Raw genomic sequence first — 18,488 nt, forward strand, 5'->3', positions numbered from 1 at the left:
TCAGACAAAAACTCAACTTGACACGAATAAAGAAGAAATGAAAATGTATCTACAAGAAATGAAGCAAGAAATGAGACAAGAAATGAAGGAGATGAAAGATGAGATTAAAAAAGAAATTGCTGAATTAAAACTGAACTAAATGTAGTCAAAGGAAATGTTGCCGAAATGGATGGAAATATAAAAGTCATGCAACAAAACTTACAAGACAGCGAAAAAAGAATACAAATGACAGAGGGAAAAATTCAAGTCATGGGACAGAGAGTGGAAGAATATGAAGATCGCAACTGTGCAACCCGCAGAGATTTTGATATAGCAATAACCAACCTAGAACTCCAATCCGCTTCACATGGTCTGAGGTTCCAAAATATTGATGAAGAAAGAGATTAAGATTTGTCCGCAAAAATGGCAGAAGTCATAGGAGGCATCATGCAGGCGGACCCAGCAGAATTGATAAGAGAAATCGATGAAGTTTACTGAGTCCAGACTGGCTATGCAAGACGCCATAACTTACCTAGAGAAGTTCATATTAAGTTTTCAAGAAAAATTATCAAAGACGAGATACTGAGACTGACAAAAAATGAGACCGCTCAATGTAATGGGAAAGAAATCATGATCCTCAAACAAGTCCCGAAGAGAGTTCGAGAGAATAGAAGAGAATATTACTTTCTTACAAGCATCTTGATCAGAAAGAACATTGTTTTCAGATGGCTGGTACCAGAGGGTTTGACTTGGCAATCAACGAGAGTGAAAATAGAAAACGTGGAATAAGCAAGATCTTTCCTAGCACGCAGCGGATTGGATAGAATTGAACAAATTCGGATAGAACCAAAGAGTAGTGATGTTACGATGGGGGCTACATGTGGTGGAGGGGAGGAACCACTGGCAGTGGAGCAAAAACAAACACAGGCTTCACAGAAGCTAATTTTGGAAACCCGACTTCGAGAACCAAAAGAAGTTAAAAGGTACTAAAAAAAAAGATGATACAAGATCTGAAAATATTTTCAGTCAAGGCAAATGGATTGAACAACCCGAGGAAAAGAAATCAAGTGTTAACTAAACTTATGAAACAAAAAGCTCAGATAAATATTTTACAAGAAGTTCATATTAAAAAATCAAAATGAAGTCTTCTTAAAAACTCAAAATTGGGGAAATTATATACTAGCTTGGCAAATCAAAAGAAAAGAGGTGTAGCAATGTATGTTGATGAATTAATTGAATGCAAAGAAATATATAATGACAGTGATGGACGGATTTTAATAGTGCAATTAGATTTAGAAACAAAACCTCTTGTAATTGTCTCAATTTATACACCAAATGACAATCAAAAACAATTCTATAAAGATCTACATGAAAAAATTAATGAATTATCAATTGAAAATATGATAATAATAGGGGACTTCAATGCAATTGCAGATGACCAAATGGATTATACTGGGAAGAGAAAAGAAAAGGAAAAAAAAGGTAATTTTACCTGGGACGTTCTGGAAAATGAGTACGGAACTATCATTAAAAATGTATGGCGAGAAGAATACCTAAAAGATAACCAATATACTTTTTACTCTAACCCACATAAGACTTGGTCTAAAATTGATATGGCCTGGGCCCCTGCCCATATAATGGAACAAATTAGTAAAATAGAAATAGAGACAAATACTTGGGTAGATCACAACCCCTTATCCATATATTGGAAAGGTAAAAGGAAAATAAAAAATTGGACAATAGAACTATAATAAAAGACCCAGAGTACAAAAAATGGATAAATTTTTTTATTAACAATTATACGAAAGAAGAAATAAGTGAGGATTTAATTTTCAAATATTTGGAAAAAATAGAGTTACCAGCATTAACTGAAACACAACAGCAAAGACTAAACAAAACTATTACAGACATAGAATTAAAACATCTATAAAGAAACAAAAAAATAATAAAGCGACTGGCCCAGATTCAATACCAGCTGAATTTTATAAATTGGACACAGAAATACTTTTCTCAAATATGCTTGAGACATATAATCAAATATTGATAGAAGGTAAATTACCAAAAACATCGTCAGAAACTTTAATAACTTTAATACAGAAAGCTGACATGGAAAAAGAAAAAATTGAAAATTATAGACCTATCTCACTATTAAACGTAGATTATAAAATTTTTATATCAATATTTGCTAATAGACTTAAAAGTATTATAAATAATATGATACATAGTGATCAAAATGGATTTTTACCAGGAAGACAAATCAAAAATAATTTAAGAATAATAGTAAACACATTAGAATATTATGAGCAACATCCAGAAAAGCAAATGGTGCTTATATTTTTGGATGCGAAAAAGGCATTCGATAATGTAGATTGGAACTTTATGAAAGTACAACTAAACAAGATGGAGGTAGGAACAAAGTTTTTTAATATAATAGACACTATATATACAGAACAAACAGCTAAAATTATAATAAATGGTGAACAGACCAAAAAAGTAAATATACAGCGAGGAGTAAGACAAACTTGTCCAATATCGCCACTATTATTTATTTTAACATTAGAGGCATTGTTGATTAAAATAAGAGCAGATAAGGAAATAAAAGGATTGAAGATTAAAAAAGAAATTTATAAAACAAGCATTCGCAGATGATGTGGTGTTTGTCTTGGAAGAACCAACAAAATCTATTTTAAATTTAATAAATTTAATTTAAATTTAATATGGGAAAGTCGCAGGATTTATTTATCTTGGTAGATTTCATCCACTTTCTTGCCCAAATGGTTTATTGGCCATCCTTCCATGCACCCTGGTTCGATAAATGCATGTGTACTCTGGATTTCCCCAGTTGCTCTCCACTTTGATTTTTACATACTGGAATGCCTTCTCTTGTTCATTCTGAAATGTAGATGAGGGAAAAGAACAATCATAATAAAAAGCAATCGAGATGAAGTCATCCTCTTGAATGGCTCTATCGGTTTAATAGAAGAGTGCAAAGCCTATACTGTAAATCTCATCACTGGCTCAAGGTTAACTCAGGCTTCCATCCTTCCAAGGTGGGTAAAATGAGGACCTGGATTATGGGGGCAATATGCTGGCTCTCTTAAAAAGTGCTATTGCTAACATGTTGTAAGCTGCCCTGAGTCCAAGGAGAAGGGCGGCATAAAAATCAAATAAATAAATAAAATAAATCTGTAGACCTGTTTCCCAAATGCTGATATAACTGCTTTGGGATTGTTCTTCATCAGAAAGAAGATTTGTGGTGGGATTTTTTTGTTTTTTGTTTTGCTATGTCCCATTAGCTCCCATCAATATAGATAGAGTTCAACATATGACCCCAATTGAGCTCAAAATTTATGTTGTTGAGTGACAACTATGCTAAGTGAGTTTTGCCCCATTTTACGACTTTTCTTGCCACATTTGTTTAACTAGAAACACATTGTTACTTAACAAATTGTTATGTGAATCTGGTTTCCCCATTGACTTTTCTTGTCAGAAGGTTGCAAAAGTTAATCACATGGACCCCGAGACACTGCAGCTGTCCAAATTGTGAGTCAGGTGTCAAGTGTACAAATAGGGGTGCTGCAATGGTTACACGTGTGAAAAAATGGTCATAAATCACTTTCTTCAATGCTACTGAAACTTTGAACAGCCATTAAGTCAACTGCTGTAAGTCGGGGACTATCTTTATAGTGCCACAGATTATCTAAACCAGTGTTTTTCAACCAGTGTGCCGCGGCACACTACTGTGCCGTGAGACATGGTCAGGTGTTCCGTGGGGAAATTAAACACGGGTCCCCAAACTATGGCCCGCGGAGGCCATTTATCCGGCCGGCCGCCAGCCACCTCCATCCGAATATAAACAATCCCTTCAGCTATCAGCAACACGAAGAGTGGAGGCACAGGGAATGCTCACTGACCAATCACATTCTAGGATTCATCCTGACCACTAGCGATGAACCAATAGCAGGCCGCCTCTCATCCACACCCAGGATGGTCCCCGCTCGGGCTGCCACACACTTGTCATCGTGTGGCTGCAGTGAGTAGTTGAAGCTGCTACTCCTCCCCATGGTCCCGATTTCTAATCCTGGTCAGAACTGGAGGTAAATGTTGCCACCACTAGATGAAGCCTCAGCTGGTTATGTCTATCCTGATGGTGTATATAGATATTTGAACTATATTATTAACTATATATATAATATGTACTGTGTTAGAGGGTCATTTTGGTTGGTGGTTTGCCCCAGGATTTTGTAAATGTAAAAAATGTGCCATGTCACAAAAAAGGTTGAAAATCACTGATCTAAACTATATTTCCTCAGGAGGAGCTCTGGTTTTCCAGCTCTGGCCTAATCCACTCCTTAAAGTACTGAATTAAAAGTTGTCTGATTTTTAGTAGATGGGGCAGAAATTGGAGAGATTCTTTCAAAACAACTCCCTCTGACACAGCCCCTTCGGTTTTACTCTATCCTACTTTAGTTTTACCTCTACCCCACTTCTCCCATTTCTAGTTTACCTTCAGTTGGAATGTCTGAATTAATTCCTTCTCATTATCATACTTGAATGTTCCCAGCAGGATCTCCTCTTTTGTTTCATCATTTAGCCCCTAAAATTAAAAGGAGGGAATCAGTGTAGAAGAGTTGAATGCTGCAGCAGCCCTGAAGGACAACCTGGAAGCAGTTCTTGGCCAACAAAGTCAGGTCAATACAGAAACCAAAAGGAAAAAAAAAAGGAATTTTGAGTCTTGATAAGCAGGCAATCTTTTAATGGTGAGCGGAATTATTTTATATGAAACGGGCAGAAAGCTACGGTGAATGGTGTGATTTTTCACCCTGGTTATTGCCAGATTGTTTTTAACATGTTTATTTTATTGATTGATTGATTTTGTCCACTACACAATAAGGGTTTTAGTGGGTATACACATAGTAAAATACATGATGTGGGTTATATAGAGGATATACTCATAGTAAAATATATCTAAGAAAGAGTAGAGGAGAAGATATAGGAATGTTAAGATGCCTATGTTAGGGCTTATCTCAGAAAGCTATGCTGCTAATTTTCAGCAACTCTGGTGTACTGATCTGGACTCTGACTTTCCCTGGAAGTAGCAGGCAAAGGTTTTGTCCATTTCATCCTCCTCCTCCCACATATTGTATTCCAAATCACTATCCTGTACAGGGGTTGTAGTGAAGGCAGGAAATGTCCCAGATTATGGGACCTTATGGAAGTATCCTATGGAGTAGGGAAAGGGACAGTCTTTAAATGAATTCATATGGGAAACAGCAAAGAAATTGTTAGTCATTTTCTGAATTAAAGACACCAGGGAAGGTGAGGCCATGTCATTGGATAAGAGAAATTAATAGACTACTTAGGTGGAAGCTGATAGAGTTGGGCAAATATAATTGATTGTCTTAGAATTCTACCGGGGGAATGGACATTTAGCTCATTACTCCAAATATTGCTAGTTTATCCAGCCTCTACTGATAGGTTGCCAGTCCAGAGAACCTGGCAGTGTATTATGTACCAATCCCTTCAAAAGGAGCTTTTTGAAGTGAGCAATAGCTTGCATATCACAAAGTAAGGTATTGATTAATATTTTTCTTAAATTTGTATCTTACTTTTATTTGTTACAATTTAAGATCTGTACACAAATACCCGGCCAACGGAGTAACCGTCGGCCGGAGTTGCCTCAGGGGCGGGGGAGGCGATGAGGCAGCAATTCTTGCTGCGAACTTCCGGTTTTCGGCAAAACCGGAAGTTCGGGTTTTGGCAACGCGCCAATCAGAGCGCGTTGCCTGCAGCTCAAGGCGGGCCAGCAGATCGCCCTATTTAAAGGGCAATCTGCAAAAAAGCGGCTCCCATTGCAGTTTCTGTTTGCAAACAAAACAGTTTGCAAACAGGCTTTGGAGTGTGCGATCGGCGGCAGCAGCGGCAGATCGCTTCCTGGAAGGACGGGGCCTATCGAGGCCTCGACAGGTTTTGAAGTCCGGGGCTCGGAAGCCCCTGAGTTGTTTTATTAATTTGTTTATTATTTTTTGACTAGCGGAGAGCGGAATAGCCTACTCTCCGGTGGGTGGGGGTTGGTTGCTGCCTCGCCCGGTGGTGTCTTGGATTCAGAGGCTTTTGCCTCTGAGTCTTTGGGTGGGCAATTTTTACTGTGTTTGTGTCGGTCTGGGGCAGTTGGGGCTCGGGTTAAAGGGGTTTATAAGTAGCCCCCCCCCGGGGGTGGTTAAGCTAACCCATCTGCCCCAGCCTAGTGCCCCTTGTAGGGGTGGACATCCCCTCTCCCCCCCCTTGGGTAGAGGACATAGGGTTTTTTTATTGGATTGTGAGGCCAGGTGGCCTTCGCTCTGGGTGCTATTTTTAGATAGGGTGACCTAGTGGTTCTCTGCATACTAGGGCTCCCATTAAGAGGCCACGCCTTAGTGGGTTTGGGCTTCCCTTTGTGGGGGTTTGCCCTGAGGGTTTTCCAGTACCCCAGTACCTCCCTTCCGGGGGGCAGAGGAGGAACAGGCCCCATCTCGGGTCAACTAAATTCATTGTGTGTTTGGGTGGCGGTTTGATATGGGCCCTAAGAAGCGTGTGGCTAAGCAGGCCCCACAGGGCCCTCGCTCTCGAAGGGCCAGGGTCCCCTCTCTTAGGGCTAGGGAGGCTGGGGCTGTAGTTATTGCCCCCCAGGCGCCACCCCCGCCTGCCGCCCAGGCTCCTCCGGGCCAGGGTGCGGTGGTATCTGCTCAAGCCTTTTCTGCTCTTTTAGATCGCCTGGACAGCATGGATGCCCGCTGGGAAGCCGCCTTCGGGGCACGCAGTGGATCCGGGCCCTCCGCAGCAATGGGAGCCCCTCCTGCCGCTGCGCAAGCGTAAGAAGCTCCGGACCAGAGCAACTCCGCGGCGCGGGATGCCGGTTCTACGGCCAGGGCCCCTGGGGCCCCTTTGGATGGCAGGGGTGAGTCCCTTTCCGTTGCACCCACACCGGTTGTTCAGGGGTTACCCACCTTAACCCCCCCGGCAGGAACGGTCGGCTTGGGCCCTCCTTTGGGGTCCAGCACGCCTGTGGTCTGCTCCCAGGTCTGGGGGCCGACCGCACCACCGGCTTTAGCTCCTGCCGGGGCGCCATTGGTGACCACGGGGTCTTTAATTGGCACGACTGGGATGTCGGGGGTCTAGGTAGCCCCCACGGGGGTGGGCGGTTCTGTGGTTCTGCCTGGATTGGCCAGCCTTCCGGCGGCCGTATCCTCGGTGGGGTTGGCCTCTAACAGTGTGGCCACCGCGACTGACCCCATGGCGGCTGCCATGGGGGCGCTTCCTGCTGGCCTTCCCTCGACCCCTTTAGGGTACCATTTACACCCCTCAATCAGAGATAAGATTTGGAGGGGGGAATACATTGATCTCTACACCCTTTTGAATAGGGAAGTGCCCAAAAAAGAAAGGGACGAGGAGGCCCGTACCGATCGGGCCAAAAAGGTCAAGGTACCTAGGTCATTCAGGTCTTGGCTTTATGCCTTTTTGACATACGCCACCGTTGTCATACAGAAGGAGCCAGGCAGGGCCACGGCGCTCCTTAAGTACATTGACCTCATCGCCATGGCGCAATTCGAGGTCAAGGGGATGCTTGGCAGACCTATGACGAGGCGTTCCGAATGAGGGTGGCGTTTGACCCTTCTCTGCCCTGGGATCGGGAAGTTCCCGATCTATGGTTTCAGGCCACCCGCAAGAGCGGGTCGGGCCAAAGGACCGATAGTGGTCATTTAATGGAGGAGGAGCCGGCTGCGCCCCGCACGGTTGCGGGGCAGGGTGTTCGAACCGCCCCGCTTTGTTTTGAGTACGGCGCCAAGGGCTCTTGCGCCCGCTCCTCCTGTAAGTTCCGGCATGCCTGCGGGAAGTGCGGTGGTTCCCACGCCACGCACATGTGCCCGCGTCCCAGGAGGAACAGGAACGGCAGGGACAAAAACAAGCCCACAGTTCCTGCGACTCAAGGGCCCCAGTCCGGTCAGGCTTAAGCCCCTGGCTGAACTCTTACGGGGATATCGACCACCCGAAAGGGCGGCTGCTATCCTACGGGGCTTTAGAGAAGGCTTTAGAATTCCGTATCAGGGTCCCCGTAGGGCCTTTATGGCTAAAAATTTGAGGTCACTTCAGGGTTATGAAGAGTTAGTTAGGACAAAGATTAAGAAGGAGGTAGATGAGGGGAGGGTCCTGGGCCCCTTTCCCTCCCCTCCCATCCCGACTTTAAGGGTATCCCCCCTTGGGGTGGTACCCAAGAAGACACCGGGTGAGTACCGTTTGATTCACCATCTTTCTTTCCCCCGGGGGGAGTCAGTAAACGACTTCATACCGGAGGAGCTGTGTTCGGTTCGCTACGCCTCGTTCGACGCGGCAGTAGCTATGGTTCGGGCTTGTGGAGTCGGGGCGCTAATGGGCAAGAGCGACATTAAGTCCGCTTTTAGGCTCCTGCCCATACACCCCGACGATTTCGATCTCCTGGGTTTCTGCTTTGAGGGAGGTTTTTACATGGATCGCACCCTACCCATGGGGTGTTCGATTTCATGCACTCTCTTTGAGAGCTTTAGCACTTTCCTCGAGTGGGCGCTCAGGAGTCGAACTGGGTCCAGATCGGTCATACACTATTTAGATGACTTTTTAGTGGCAGGCCCGGCGGGCACGCCTCAATGCCAGGCCTTAATGGCGGCATTTGAGGGGCTGTGTGTTTATTTAGGGGTGCCCTTAGCGCCTGAGAAGATGGAAGGGCCCTCCTCTAAGATGTCCTTTTTGGGTATAGAGCTGGATTCCTCCACGCAGTCTTGTAGACTGCCAGAGGACAAGCTGTCCAAGATCCGGCTCAAACTGGAGGAGGTGGCCAGCCTGAAGAGGGTGACCCTCAAGCAACTCCAGGAGCTTACAGGGCTGCTTAACTTCGCCTGCCGGGTGATTGCTCCCGGTAGGGCGTTTTTACGCAGACTGTATTCCGCCATGCAGGGTCTGAGCTCGCCTCGTCACCATGTGCGGCTCAGTGTGGGGGCCAGAGAAGACTTGCAGGTATGGCAGACTTTCCTGGCCCATTTTAATGGGATCTCCTTCTGGCGGCAAGATTTGCTTCTCCAAGCAGACTTGCAATTACACTCCGACGCCTCGGGTTCCCTTGGCTTCGGGGTGATGCTAGGAGGGAAGTGGTGCCACTCCACATGGCCGGCTGAATGGGTGGCTGCCGGTATTGGGAGGGATCTTACATTCTTGGAATTTTTTCCCTTAGTGGTGGCGGTTGAACTGTGGGGCAGTCAGCTCGCCAATCGGGTTGTGCACTTCTGGTGCGATAACCTGGCGGTTGTCCACGTTGTAAATTCTTTGTCTTCAAAGAATGAGAGGGTAATGCACCTGGTACGTATTTTCGTCAGTAAAGCCTTGGCTCTGAACGCACTGTTCTTGGCACGCCATGTGCCTGGGTTGGAGAACGGTGCGGCTGACGCTCTATCCCGTGGACAGCTTGCCAGGTTCCGTGCTTTGGCGCCTTGGGCGCAACACACACCAGAACAGATGCCAGGACACTTATGGAGCCTGGCCGGGCTACTGAACAATGGAGGCAAGAGGCGGATCGGGCCATTGGGCTGTCGATAGCCCCGAGCACCCGGGCTGCGTACCTCCGGTCAGGTAAGGAGTTTATGGAGTTCAGGGTTAGTAAGGGCTATAGGCAGGTATGGCCTATACCGGTCGACCAGTTGTTGGAACACTGCGTGCTGCTGCACCAACGTGGTCTAACCGTGAAAACCATTAGGGGCAAGTTGGCGGGCCTGGCGTTCATTGCCAAGGCTCAAGGGTTCCCTGACACGTGTAGTGACTTTCGGGTTAGGCGAATGTTAGAAGGGTGGTCCCGGGAACGGCCGACAACGACGGCTGATGCCCGGCTGCCCTTATCCGTGTTGCAGCTGTCGGCCCTAAGCCACACGTGGATTAGGCTGTGCACTTCACGCTATGAAGCCGGCCTTTTCCATGCGACAGCGACTACGCTCTTCTTTGGTGCTTTTCGGGTGAGTGAAGTTTTAGCCAGTTCTGTTCGGGACAATAGCATGCGCGCGCTCCAGCGGAGCGACGTGCAGCTACAGGCTAGTGGGGTCTCCATACGCCTGCGACAGTCCAAGACGGACCAGCTTTGTCGCGGTGTGGAGATTGTTTTAGCACCATCGACTGATGGTGCCGTTTGCCCGGTGTCGGCCCTAACTGCCTTTTGCGCTAGTCGGGGGGACAACCCGGGATTTCTATTTTGTCATGAGAACGGGACCCCCTTAACTAAGTACCAATTCTGGGCGGTGACTAAGCGGGCCCTGGAGCAGGTGGGCGCGGACCCCTCTATGTTCGGCACCCACTCGTTTCGTATAGGCGCGGCTACCGCAGCCGCCAACGCTGGTCTGACGGATCGCCATATTATGGCCATAGGCCGTTGGAGGTCGGCGGCCTTTCGTACATACGTCAGGCCCCCCCGATAGGGACCCGTTTTGGCTGTTTTAATTTTCTGTTTGTTGTTTCAGCTGTTGCTGGTTCCCGGCCCGCAGTTTGGCTCATGGGCCACAGTTTCGTGTTTTGGGCCGGCCGTTTTGCCTCACGGTCCCCTGTCGGATCACAGCTTTCCCTGGGCTCGAAGATGGACGTTGTTTGGATGGGCCGAAGGGGAATGCGCTGGGAGGGGCTCTGCCCCCTGTTTTTTGAACGTTGTCGTGCCGAGGGAGCTCCCGAGTTGTTGGTAATCCACCTCGGGGGCAACGATCTCGGCGTTTTGAGCGGCTTGTCGGTGAGCATCCAGGCTCGCGAAGACCTTCGGGCCATCGCAGCCGCGTATCCGGGCACACGCCTGGTTTGGTCTGAGATCCTTCCCAGACTTGTATGGCGGGATGCTGTTTCACCCAAAGCCGTTAACAAGGCCAGGTTGAGGGTCAACCAGGCCATTGGAAAGGTCGTTAGGGAGTTGGGAGGGTGTGTAGTGAAGCATCCACACATAAAATTTGGAACCCCCTGGCTCTACCGAGCCGACGGCGTTCACCTCTCAGATGAGGGGAACGCCATTTTCCTGTCGGACCTGCAGAGGTGCCTCCAGGAAGTGGCGTAGGAGGCTGGGTGGGGGTCGGGGGGGGCAAGATTGAGATCTGACCCCCCCTCCGTGGCAGGTTTGGGGCAGAAATGGGCAATTAGATGCAACTGCGCATGCTCCTTTCAGGGCATCATTAAAGGGTGATGGACCGCCTCTCTCCAGGAACCAGAGGTTTCAACAACGTCGGGGATTGGAGAGAGGATGTCCATGGGGAATCACCGGATCCAATGTCCCACGGGGATTGGAGGGTGATCTCCTCCCACACGCAGAAGCGTGGCTAGGATCCAGGTGATGGTGGTACCTTCACCTGGATCAGCATGGAGTCATTGCCCAATGTTGCCCAAGCATGTTATGGTAGGAATTTCCGCCCCGTTAGTTTTGCTCTGCAGGTCCTTAGTTTGTTGTTTATGCAAATTTATGCAAAATTTAAAGTTATTTAAAGTTATTTAAATATGCTAATTAATAAATGACTCTTAATTAATCCACAACTCACGTCTCAGCGTCGTTACTCCGCCTCCGGGGGCAAATACCCGGCCAACGGAGTAACCGTCGGCCGGAGTTGCCTCAGGGGCGGGGGAGGCGATGAGGCAGCAATTCTTGCTGCGAACTTCCGGTTTTCGGCAAAACCGGAAGTTCGGGTTTTGGCAACGCGCCAATCAGAGCGCGTTGCCTGCAGCTCAAGGCGGGCCAGCAGATCGCCCTATTTAAAGGGCGATCTGCAAAAAAGCGGCTCCCATTGCAGTTTCTGTTTGCAAACACCCGCCCACCCTCCGCTATCACCAGTGTGTCCTCCTGAGGTCGCCTCGGGGCCGAATAGTAATTTTTTGCGGCCTCCCCTTTAGAGGCGGCCGTTTTTTCGCCTATTCCACACTGACGGGTGCGGATTGGATTGGTTAGGGGGCGTGGTGCTGTTAGTTAAATAGGCCTCCCTTTGGTCATTGGGGTTGGCAGGTTTGGGGCGGAAATGGGCAATTAGATGCAACTGCGCATGCTCCTTTCAGGGCATCATTAAAGGGTGATGGACCGCCTCTCTCCAGGAACCAGAGGTTTCAACAACGTCGGGGATTGGAGAGAGGATGTCCATGGGGAATCACCAGATCCAATGTCCCACGGGGATTGGAGGGTGATCTCCTCCCACACGCAGAAGCGTGGCTAGGATCCAGGTGATGGTGGTACCTTCACCTGGATCAGCATGGAGTCATTGCCCAATGTTGCCAAAGCATGTTATGGTAGGAATTTCCGCCCCGTTAGTTTTGCTCTGCAGGTCCTTAGTTTGTTGTTTATGCAAATTTATGCAAATTTATTTAAAGTTATTTAAAGTTATTTAAATATGCTAATTAATAAATGACTCTTAATTAATCCACAACTCACGTCTCAGCGTCGTTACTCCGCCTCCGGGGGCAATAATGGGTTGCGGCCCCCATGGGAGGGGGACACAGTGGGAGTTGTAAGTTCATGCACTATTTATTTGCACTAATTATTTATAGAATACTTAATAATTTTTTTATTGTCCTTCCTTCTCTAGTACCTTAGTATGATCCTTAATTGCTTTTAAAATAGGAAATAATTAAATAGTATGTTTTACCCATAAACACTTTAATCATTTTAATCATTATCTAGATCTTAACTTTTATAGCAATTAAAGAAAATTGAGCTACTTGCTTAATCTGTTATCATACTGAACCTTATGGGTTTAGTACAAAACCTTAAAATGTTACTGTGCTCCTCAACAAATAATGCTGTCTATCATTTGTCCTTTGGGTGGCTATTCAAATAACGTGACTTAATCAACTGAAAAAGAGTCGTCAAGACACTACCTCCCAGTCACATGACCTTTAAGCCACCCCGGTGACTGTTAAGCCACCCTGGTCACATGATTGTCAATCTACTCCCACCTGGTCACATGGCATGCCAGCCACACCCACAAAATAAACCATGCCCACAGTGTGGCAGTAAACATTTTGGCAGCTCATTGCTATATGTTCATAATGCTCCCACCTCCCATTTTTCCCCAAGAACTTTGAGAGATGAATTGGTCTGAGGGAGAATGACTGGCCTAAACTCTGCTGGCTTTTATACTAAAGGGAGAAATAGAACTCGGAGCACTGATTTCTAATCCTTCATCTTAACCTCGATACCAGAATGGCTCCATATCCTATTTCAGCTCAATATCAAGGGCATAGTAGCCTTGGTGCTTCCTAAATTGGAGTTAGAGGAAAGATATAAGATAAGTTAAAACAGTATTGTACTTACATAAACCAAAAAATCTTTTAAGGCGCTTGTGATTCCTTCCGAAAAAGCTATTTCTTTAGAGATGTGCTGAACTGTAACGGCTGTCAGTCGGACTTTTTCAGGCAGCTTAATTACGACTTGGCCTTCAGATCCTGAGAATGCCCAGCAGTTTCCAGGGTAAACATCCGGCTACAAACAGGAGACCATTCACATAAATAAAATGCTCAAAATTGGAATCACTCTATAATATGTAAATAGATACATTGCTCTGGGGTTAAAATGGTTTATACAAGAAACACCCCCAATTTGATGGTGGGGTATGTATGCTTGTTTGGTGGTGGGAACTTTTCACTATACACTTGTTTTATGTTGTGGGTATCTTAAAATTGTTAAAAATCAATTTTAAAAAATGAATTCAGGTCCTGCAGATTGATTTGATGTGTGAGTACAATAACTACTGGGGTTTCTCCAGGAGTAGGGTGAACTTTATTGTGAATGTGTGACAAAATTGCTTCTGACCTCTAATCTGTGTTTTATCTGGCTTACTAAGAGGTCAGATACACCAGCAAAGTAAACTATTAGTGGGTAAATAGAGTTTTGTAATTAAACCAGAATAATATCCCAACTAGTGTAAATTTTCCAATCATTTGCAACCAGGAAAATGTCATTCTTCCCTCATTCCTCCGTTGTAAATGAGGCATTCCCTCTTTCTCATTCTCTTTCTGTCTATCTGCCTTTTAATCTCATTGAGGGGAGTAGTGAAGAGAATGGGCAAGAAAGGACCAGGATCTCCAACATTTTTATTTTTATCCCTCTAGAAATGAAGGGAATGGATGACGAACTGGGAAAAAGGATTACATAAAGTGAGGAGAGTACAAGGTGAAAAGAACAGAGAAAGGGGATGGATGGGATTAAAGAAATATTCCCAGAAGGTTGGCAGATTTATTTTATTTTTTAAATTTATGTGTTTGTTTATCAAAACGTGTAAGTAATAGCAGGTATTGATTTAAACACAAACATAAGTAAAGTAGGTACAGGCAAATAGGACAATAAGACAGGGATGGTAGGCACAATAGTTTGCTTATGCATACTCCTTACTAATAAACGTATTGTGTGTGTGTGTGTGTGTGTATTGCTCAAAAAAAATAAAGGGAACACTCAAATAAAACATCCTAGATCTGAATGAATGAAATATTCTCATTGAATACTTTGTTCTGTACAAAGTTGAATGTGCACAACAGCATGGGAAATAGATTGTCAATCAGTTTGATTACACAGAAGTTTGATTTACTTGGAGTTATATTGTGTTAAGTGTTCCCTTTATCTTTTTGAACTGTGTGTGTGTGTATTTATCACCAAGCATTTATCACCAGCAGCCAATGCTTCAGCAATATACAAGGGGCCATTTTCTTCCATTCTGAAGCCCAATAATGAAGACTTCTATAGAAATGGGAGAGAATTCTCCTTTTGCTTTCCAACATCCAGAAAGCATAAATAAGGAGAAACAGTCTACACTATAGCAATAGTACTTAGATTTATATACCATTCCACCATGCTTTACAGCACTCTCTGAGATGTTTACAACATTAGCAGCCCCCAATTTTACCAACGTCAGAACAAAGGAAAACTGAATCAACTTTAAACTGGTCAGGATTGAATTTCTGGCAGTGAGCAGTTACTCTGCAATCCTGCATTCTAACTACTGCGTAATCACAGCTTTTGCCATCATTTAAAGTCTTCTTAAATACAGCAACTCAGAACTTCACAAACTATTCCAGATATAAATTCAGAAACAACATACAAAGGAGAAGATTTTGTTCTTCTCTGGAATATTCTGTTTTTGAGCTGGAGAGTTTTGTGCATCCCTCCCCAGGGTTGGGCTACTGCCCGGATGGGAGGGAACGCAGTGGAGTAGCAAAATTGGAACTCCACCCTAGAGCACCCAATTTGCACTGAAAGATGTTGAAAGAAAATGTAGCGTGTCCTGCATAAAACACGCCCACAGTGTGGTAGTAAAAAATTTGGTAGTTCTTCACCCTCCCTCTCCCTGCTCTAAACCAACCGAAATCATATTATTGTAACTTCTGAACTCTGCCTTAGTTTAATGCAATTAAAAGCAACAGTTAGATTTTCAAGTCAGAACAAAATAGGCCCTGAAGAACAGCAGAAAAAGTTTGCAGAGCCATTCACAAATATGTGCATCCTTTAATTTTAAGGAAAGCACTGAGATTTCCTTAAAATTAAATGAAGTCAGATTTTATCAACATTTCGATCTGGAATACAAGATCTCTAGGAAATCCAAGGGCTATAGTGTAGGCTAGATTGAGAAGTTAAAGAAAACATTCAGAAGAAAATAATGACATGTATATAGTTATGAGATAGAAACTGGACTCGGGGCAGTACTATTTTTCTAGCTGAGAAATTGTATTATTCTTCTGAATTAACTAATAGCAATGATAGAAATACTGCACCTGTAAAATAGTTTCAGGAGGGTTGGCTGAAGCGATAAATGGAAACCAACAGTTTTCCTGGTGTAAAAAATCGAAAGACTTAGATGTCCTGTCTTTATCAATCGTGGCTCCTAGATAGACACAGATGATTATGTAACCTCAAGTTGTTTTCTATTTCTAGTGAACATTTAGATGTATTTTCTTGTGACAGATGTTTTTTAAAGTCTAGAATTAGTAGGGCAAAATATAAAGAGATTTCTTATCAGAAATTACATTCATTCACATGTAATTTCCCAATATTAGTTCCAGCGTAGTCTCCATGTAGATAGATGATACTTTGATAAAGGCTAGAATAAGTACAGAATAAAATATAAAGAAACTTTTCATCAGAAATTAAATTCACTCATATATACTGTAATTATCCAATAGTAATTCATCTTTTCTAGAGTTTAGTGTAGAAAGAGAAAAATCTGTCAGATATGATTTCAAATCACTTTCTTATTTTTTCCCCCCCAAGCTCCAGTTCAGGGATTTAAATGCGATGCCCATTAAACATTTAAATCAACCAAAGCTTTCAGATACTTCTCAAGGGCAACCAGGTTCTCAAGATCCAGAACTGGGTGTAACTACTGCACAACTCGCAGTTTATGCAAAGACACTCCTGGCTGTGAGTTGCAAACCCAAAGCCACTCCATCTTTCAGGACATTACCTATTGACTTTTGAGCCCAGTCAGCCTTCTGTATATCGTCTTCAAAAATCTTCTTAAAAGCCAAATTTAGCATATCAATCATTTCCTGCAAAGGAGAAGAAAAATACACCAGGGAAATGGTTTATACAAATATCAGTTACATACGTTAGACATCGTAAGTTATGAATAGAACCATAGACTTAATTCCAACTGTTAGCAACCGATACACAAATATGGACAATAAAGCATCATGTCAAAAAAGCCAAAATTTGCCAACTCGGGAAATGGTTTGTTTCTCAAGTTTGCTGAGTAAAGACAGGAAATAAATGTGCCCAAATGAATAGCCCATAAAGGAATATTAACTGGTATCTAATAATATTTTTCTATCAGATTTTAGTTAAGGAAGAATGGTTGCTGGTGCTTAAAACAGTGTGTACCACGATTCTTTTAGATAGCATTAAGATGTTTTCATCTCTCAGTTAATTATGTGAAAAGATGGTGTCTATGAAGCATACACTATAGCCAGCCCTGGGACACAGGCATTTGGGGGCTAATGTCAAAAGACAAAAATTTATATCAGTGCAGAAATCTCTATGCAATGCTCATGGTTTTTAGACATAAAGGCTGGAACTTCTGTGGAGAAGAAAAGTATGTAGAAAGGAGAGGTAGATTTAATAATTCTTAGAGTCATCAATCAATTCAAACAGACTATCTCATGTAGTAGGTTGGAGATATACAAATTTCCTTTAAACTTTTGGTAAAGGATAATCCCATAATTTACTATTTTATTTAATTTCTATACCACTCAACTCTCCAAAAGCAGTAATTGTTTTGTCTTCACCATAAAGACTTAAAACATACTAGAACACCTTTTATTATAAGCATCTCTATCATGAGCAGTGGGAAATCTATGACTAGGGCAGTGGTGGCGAACCTTTTAGAGACTGCAAGCCAAAACCCACTTACTTGTCGCAAATTGTCAACAAGGCAATTTTACTGAATACTGAGGTTTTACTACCTAAAATAATGATAAAGGCAGAGTTCAGCTAATTGTTCTATGAAAAATGTGATAAATGCACTTTTATGCCCCTTCATTTTTTCTGCTTTTGAAATATTATGCTCAATAACAATAAAAACTTTTGTAATATCATTTCTCTTTTTCTCCTTCCCTTTCTGTTTCTCTCTCTTTCCTTGCCTCTCTTCCCCTTTCCCTTCCTCTCTGTCTTTTTCTTTCTCTTCCTCTTTCCCTCCCTCTCTCTCTCTCTGCCTTTGCTTCTCTCTTTCTCACCCTGTTTCCATCCCTCTGTTTCTCTCTCTCCTTCCCTCCCTCTGTTTCTCTCTCTCCTTCCCTCCCTCTCTCTCTCATTGCCATCATCTGTTTCTCCACCCCACCCCTCCAAAACTGGTGCTGGGTGGTGGGAATCTGGAGGCTGATGAGCCTAGGAGCAGTGCACCGAAGTTCAGCTGGATGGCAGGGAGGCATGGCACCCCAACACAGGCAGCTCTGCAGGAAAAGCAACTGAGGCCAGAAGGAGCCTAGACCAGGGGTAGGCAAAGTTGTCTCTTCTATGACTTTTTTACTTCAACTCCCAGAATTCCTGAGCCAATCATGCTAGCTCAGGAATTCTGGGAGTTGAAGTCCACATGTCATACAAGAGCCAACTTTGCCTACCCCTGACCTAGACGATCCAGGGTTGCATTGCGGCTCTGTGTCGTAATGAATTTCAGGAGGAGGAGGACCCCATCTCCTCCATTGGGAAACACCTGAGCTATGGTGGTGAATCTATAGTATCATGCGAGAGGTGGCATGCAGAGCCCTCTCTGTGGGCATGTGCGTCATCGCCCCAGCCTAGCTCCATCCCATTTCTTTGTCGGTTTCATTTTAAGGGAAACAAAAGTTTGTGGGACTAAAAAAAAATATCACTCAATCAATTCCAACTTTGTGAGATCTTCTCCTTTCACGAGAAGTTGGAATTGATTGAGTGAATATTTTTTTTTAGTCCCACAAACTTTTGTTTCCCTGAAAATGAAACCGACAAAGAAATGCGATGGAGCTAGGCTGGGGTGATG

At 44.2% G+C, this 18,488-nt stretch overlaps 1 protein-coding gene and 1 pseudogene across 1 annotated transcript in view; one reads left to right on the forward strand and one right to left on the reverse strand.

Annotated features, from left to right (window-relative positions):
- LOC139159558 (sperm-associated antigen 4 protein-like) overlaps nt 1-18,488 on the forward strand; it is a 154,162-nt pseudogene that overhangs the window by 43,027 nt on the left and 92,647 nt on the right.
- Nucleotides 2,715-18,488, reverse strand: part of LOC139163255 (SUN domain-containing protein 3-like) — a 32,197-nt gene continuing 16,423 nt past the window's right edge. Inside the window, 6 exon segments of the mRNA XM_070744207.1 lie at nt 2,715-2,760; nt 2,762-2,871; nt 4,487-4,576; nt 13,301-13,468; nt 15,751-15,860; nt 16,440-16,524. Coding sequence (XP_070600308.1) covers nt 2,715-2,760; nt 2,762-2,871; nt 4,487-4,576; nt 13,301-13,468; nt 15,751-15,860; nt 16,440-16,524 — 609 coding nt within the window.

Source organism: Erythrolamprus reginae, chromosome 2 (genome assembly GCF_031021105.1).
Source record: "Erythrolamprus reginae isolate rEryReg1 chromosome 2, rEryReg1.hap1, whole genome shotgun sequence".
NCBI classification, from domain to species: domain Eukaryota; kingdom Metazoa; phylum Chordata; class Lepidosauria; order Squamata; family Dipsadidae; genus Erythrolamprus; species Erythrolamprus reginae.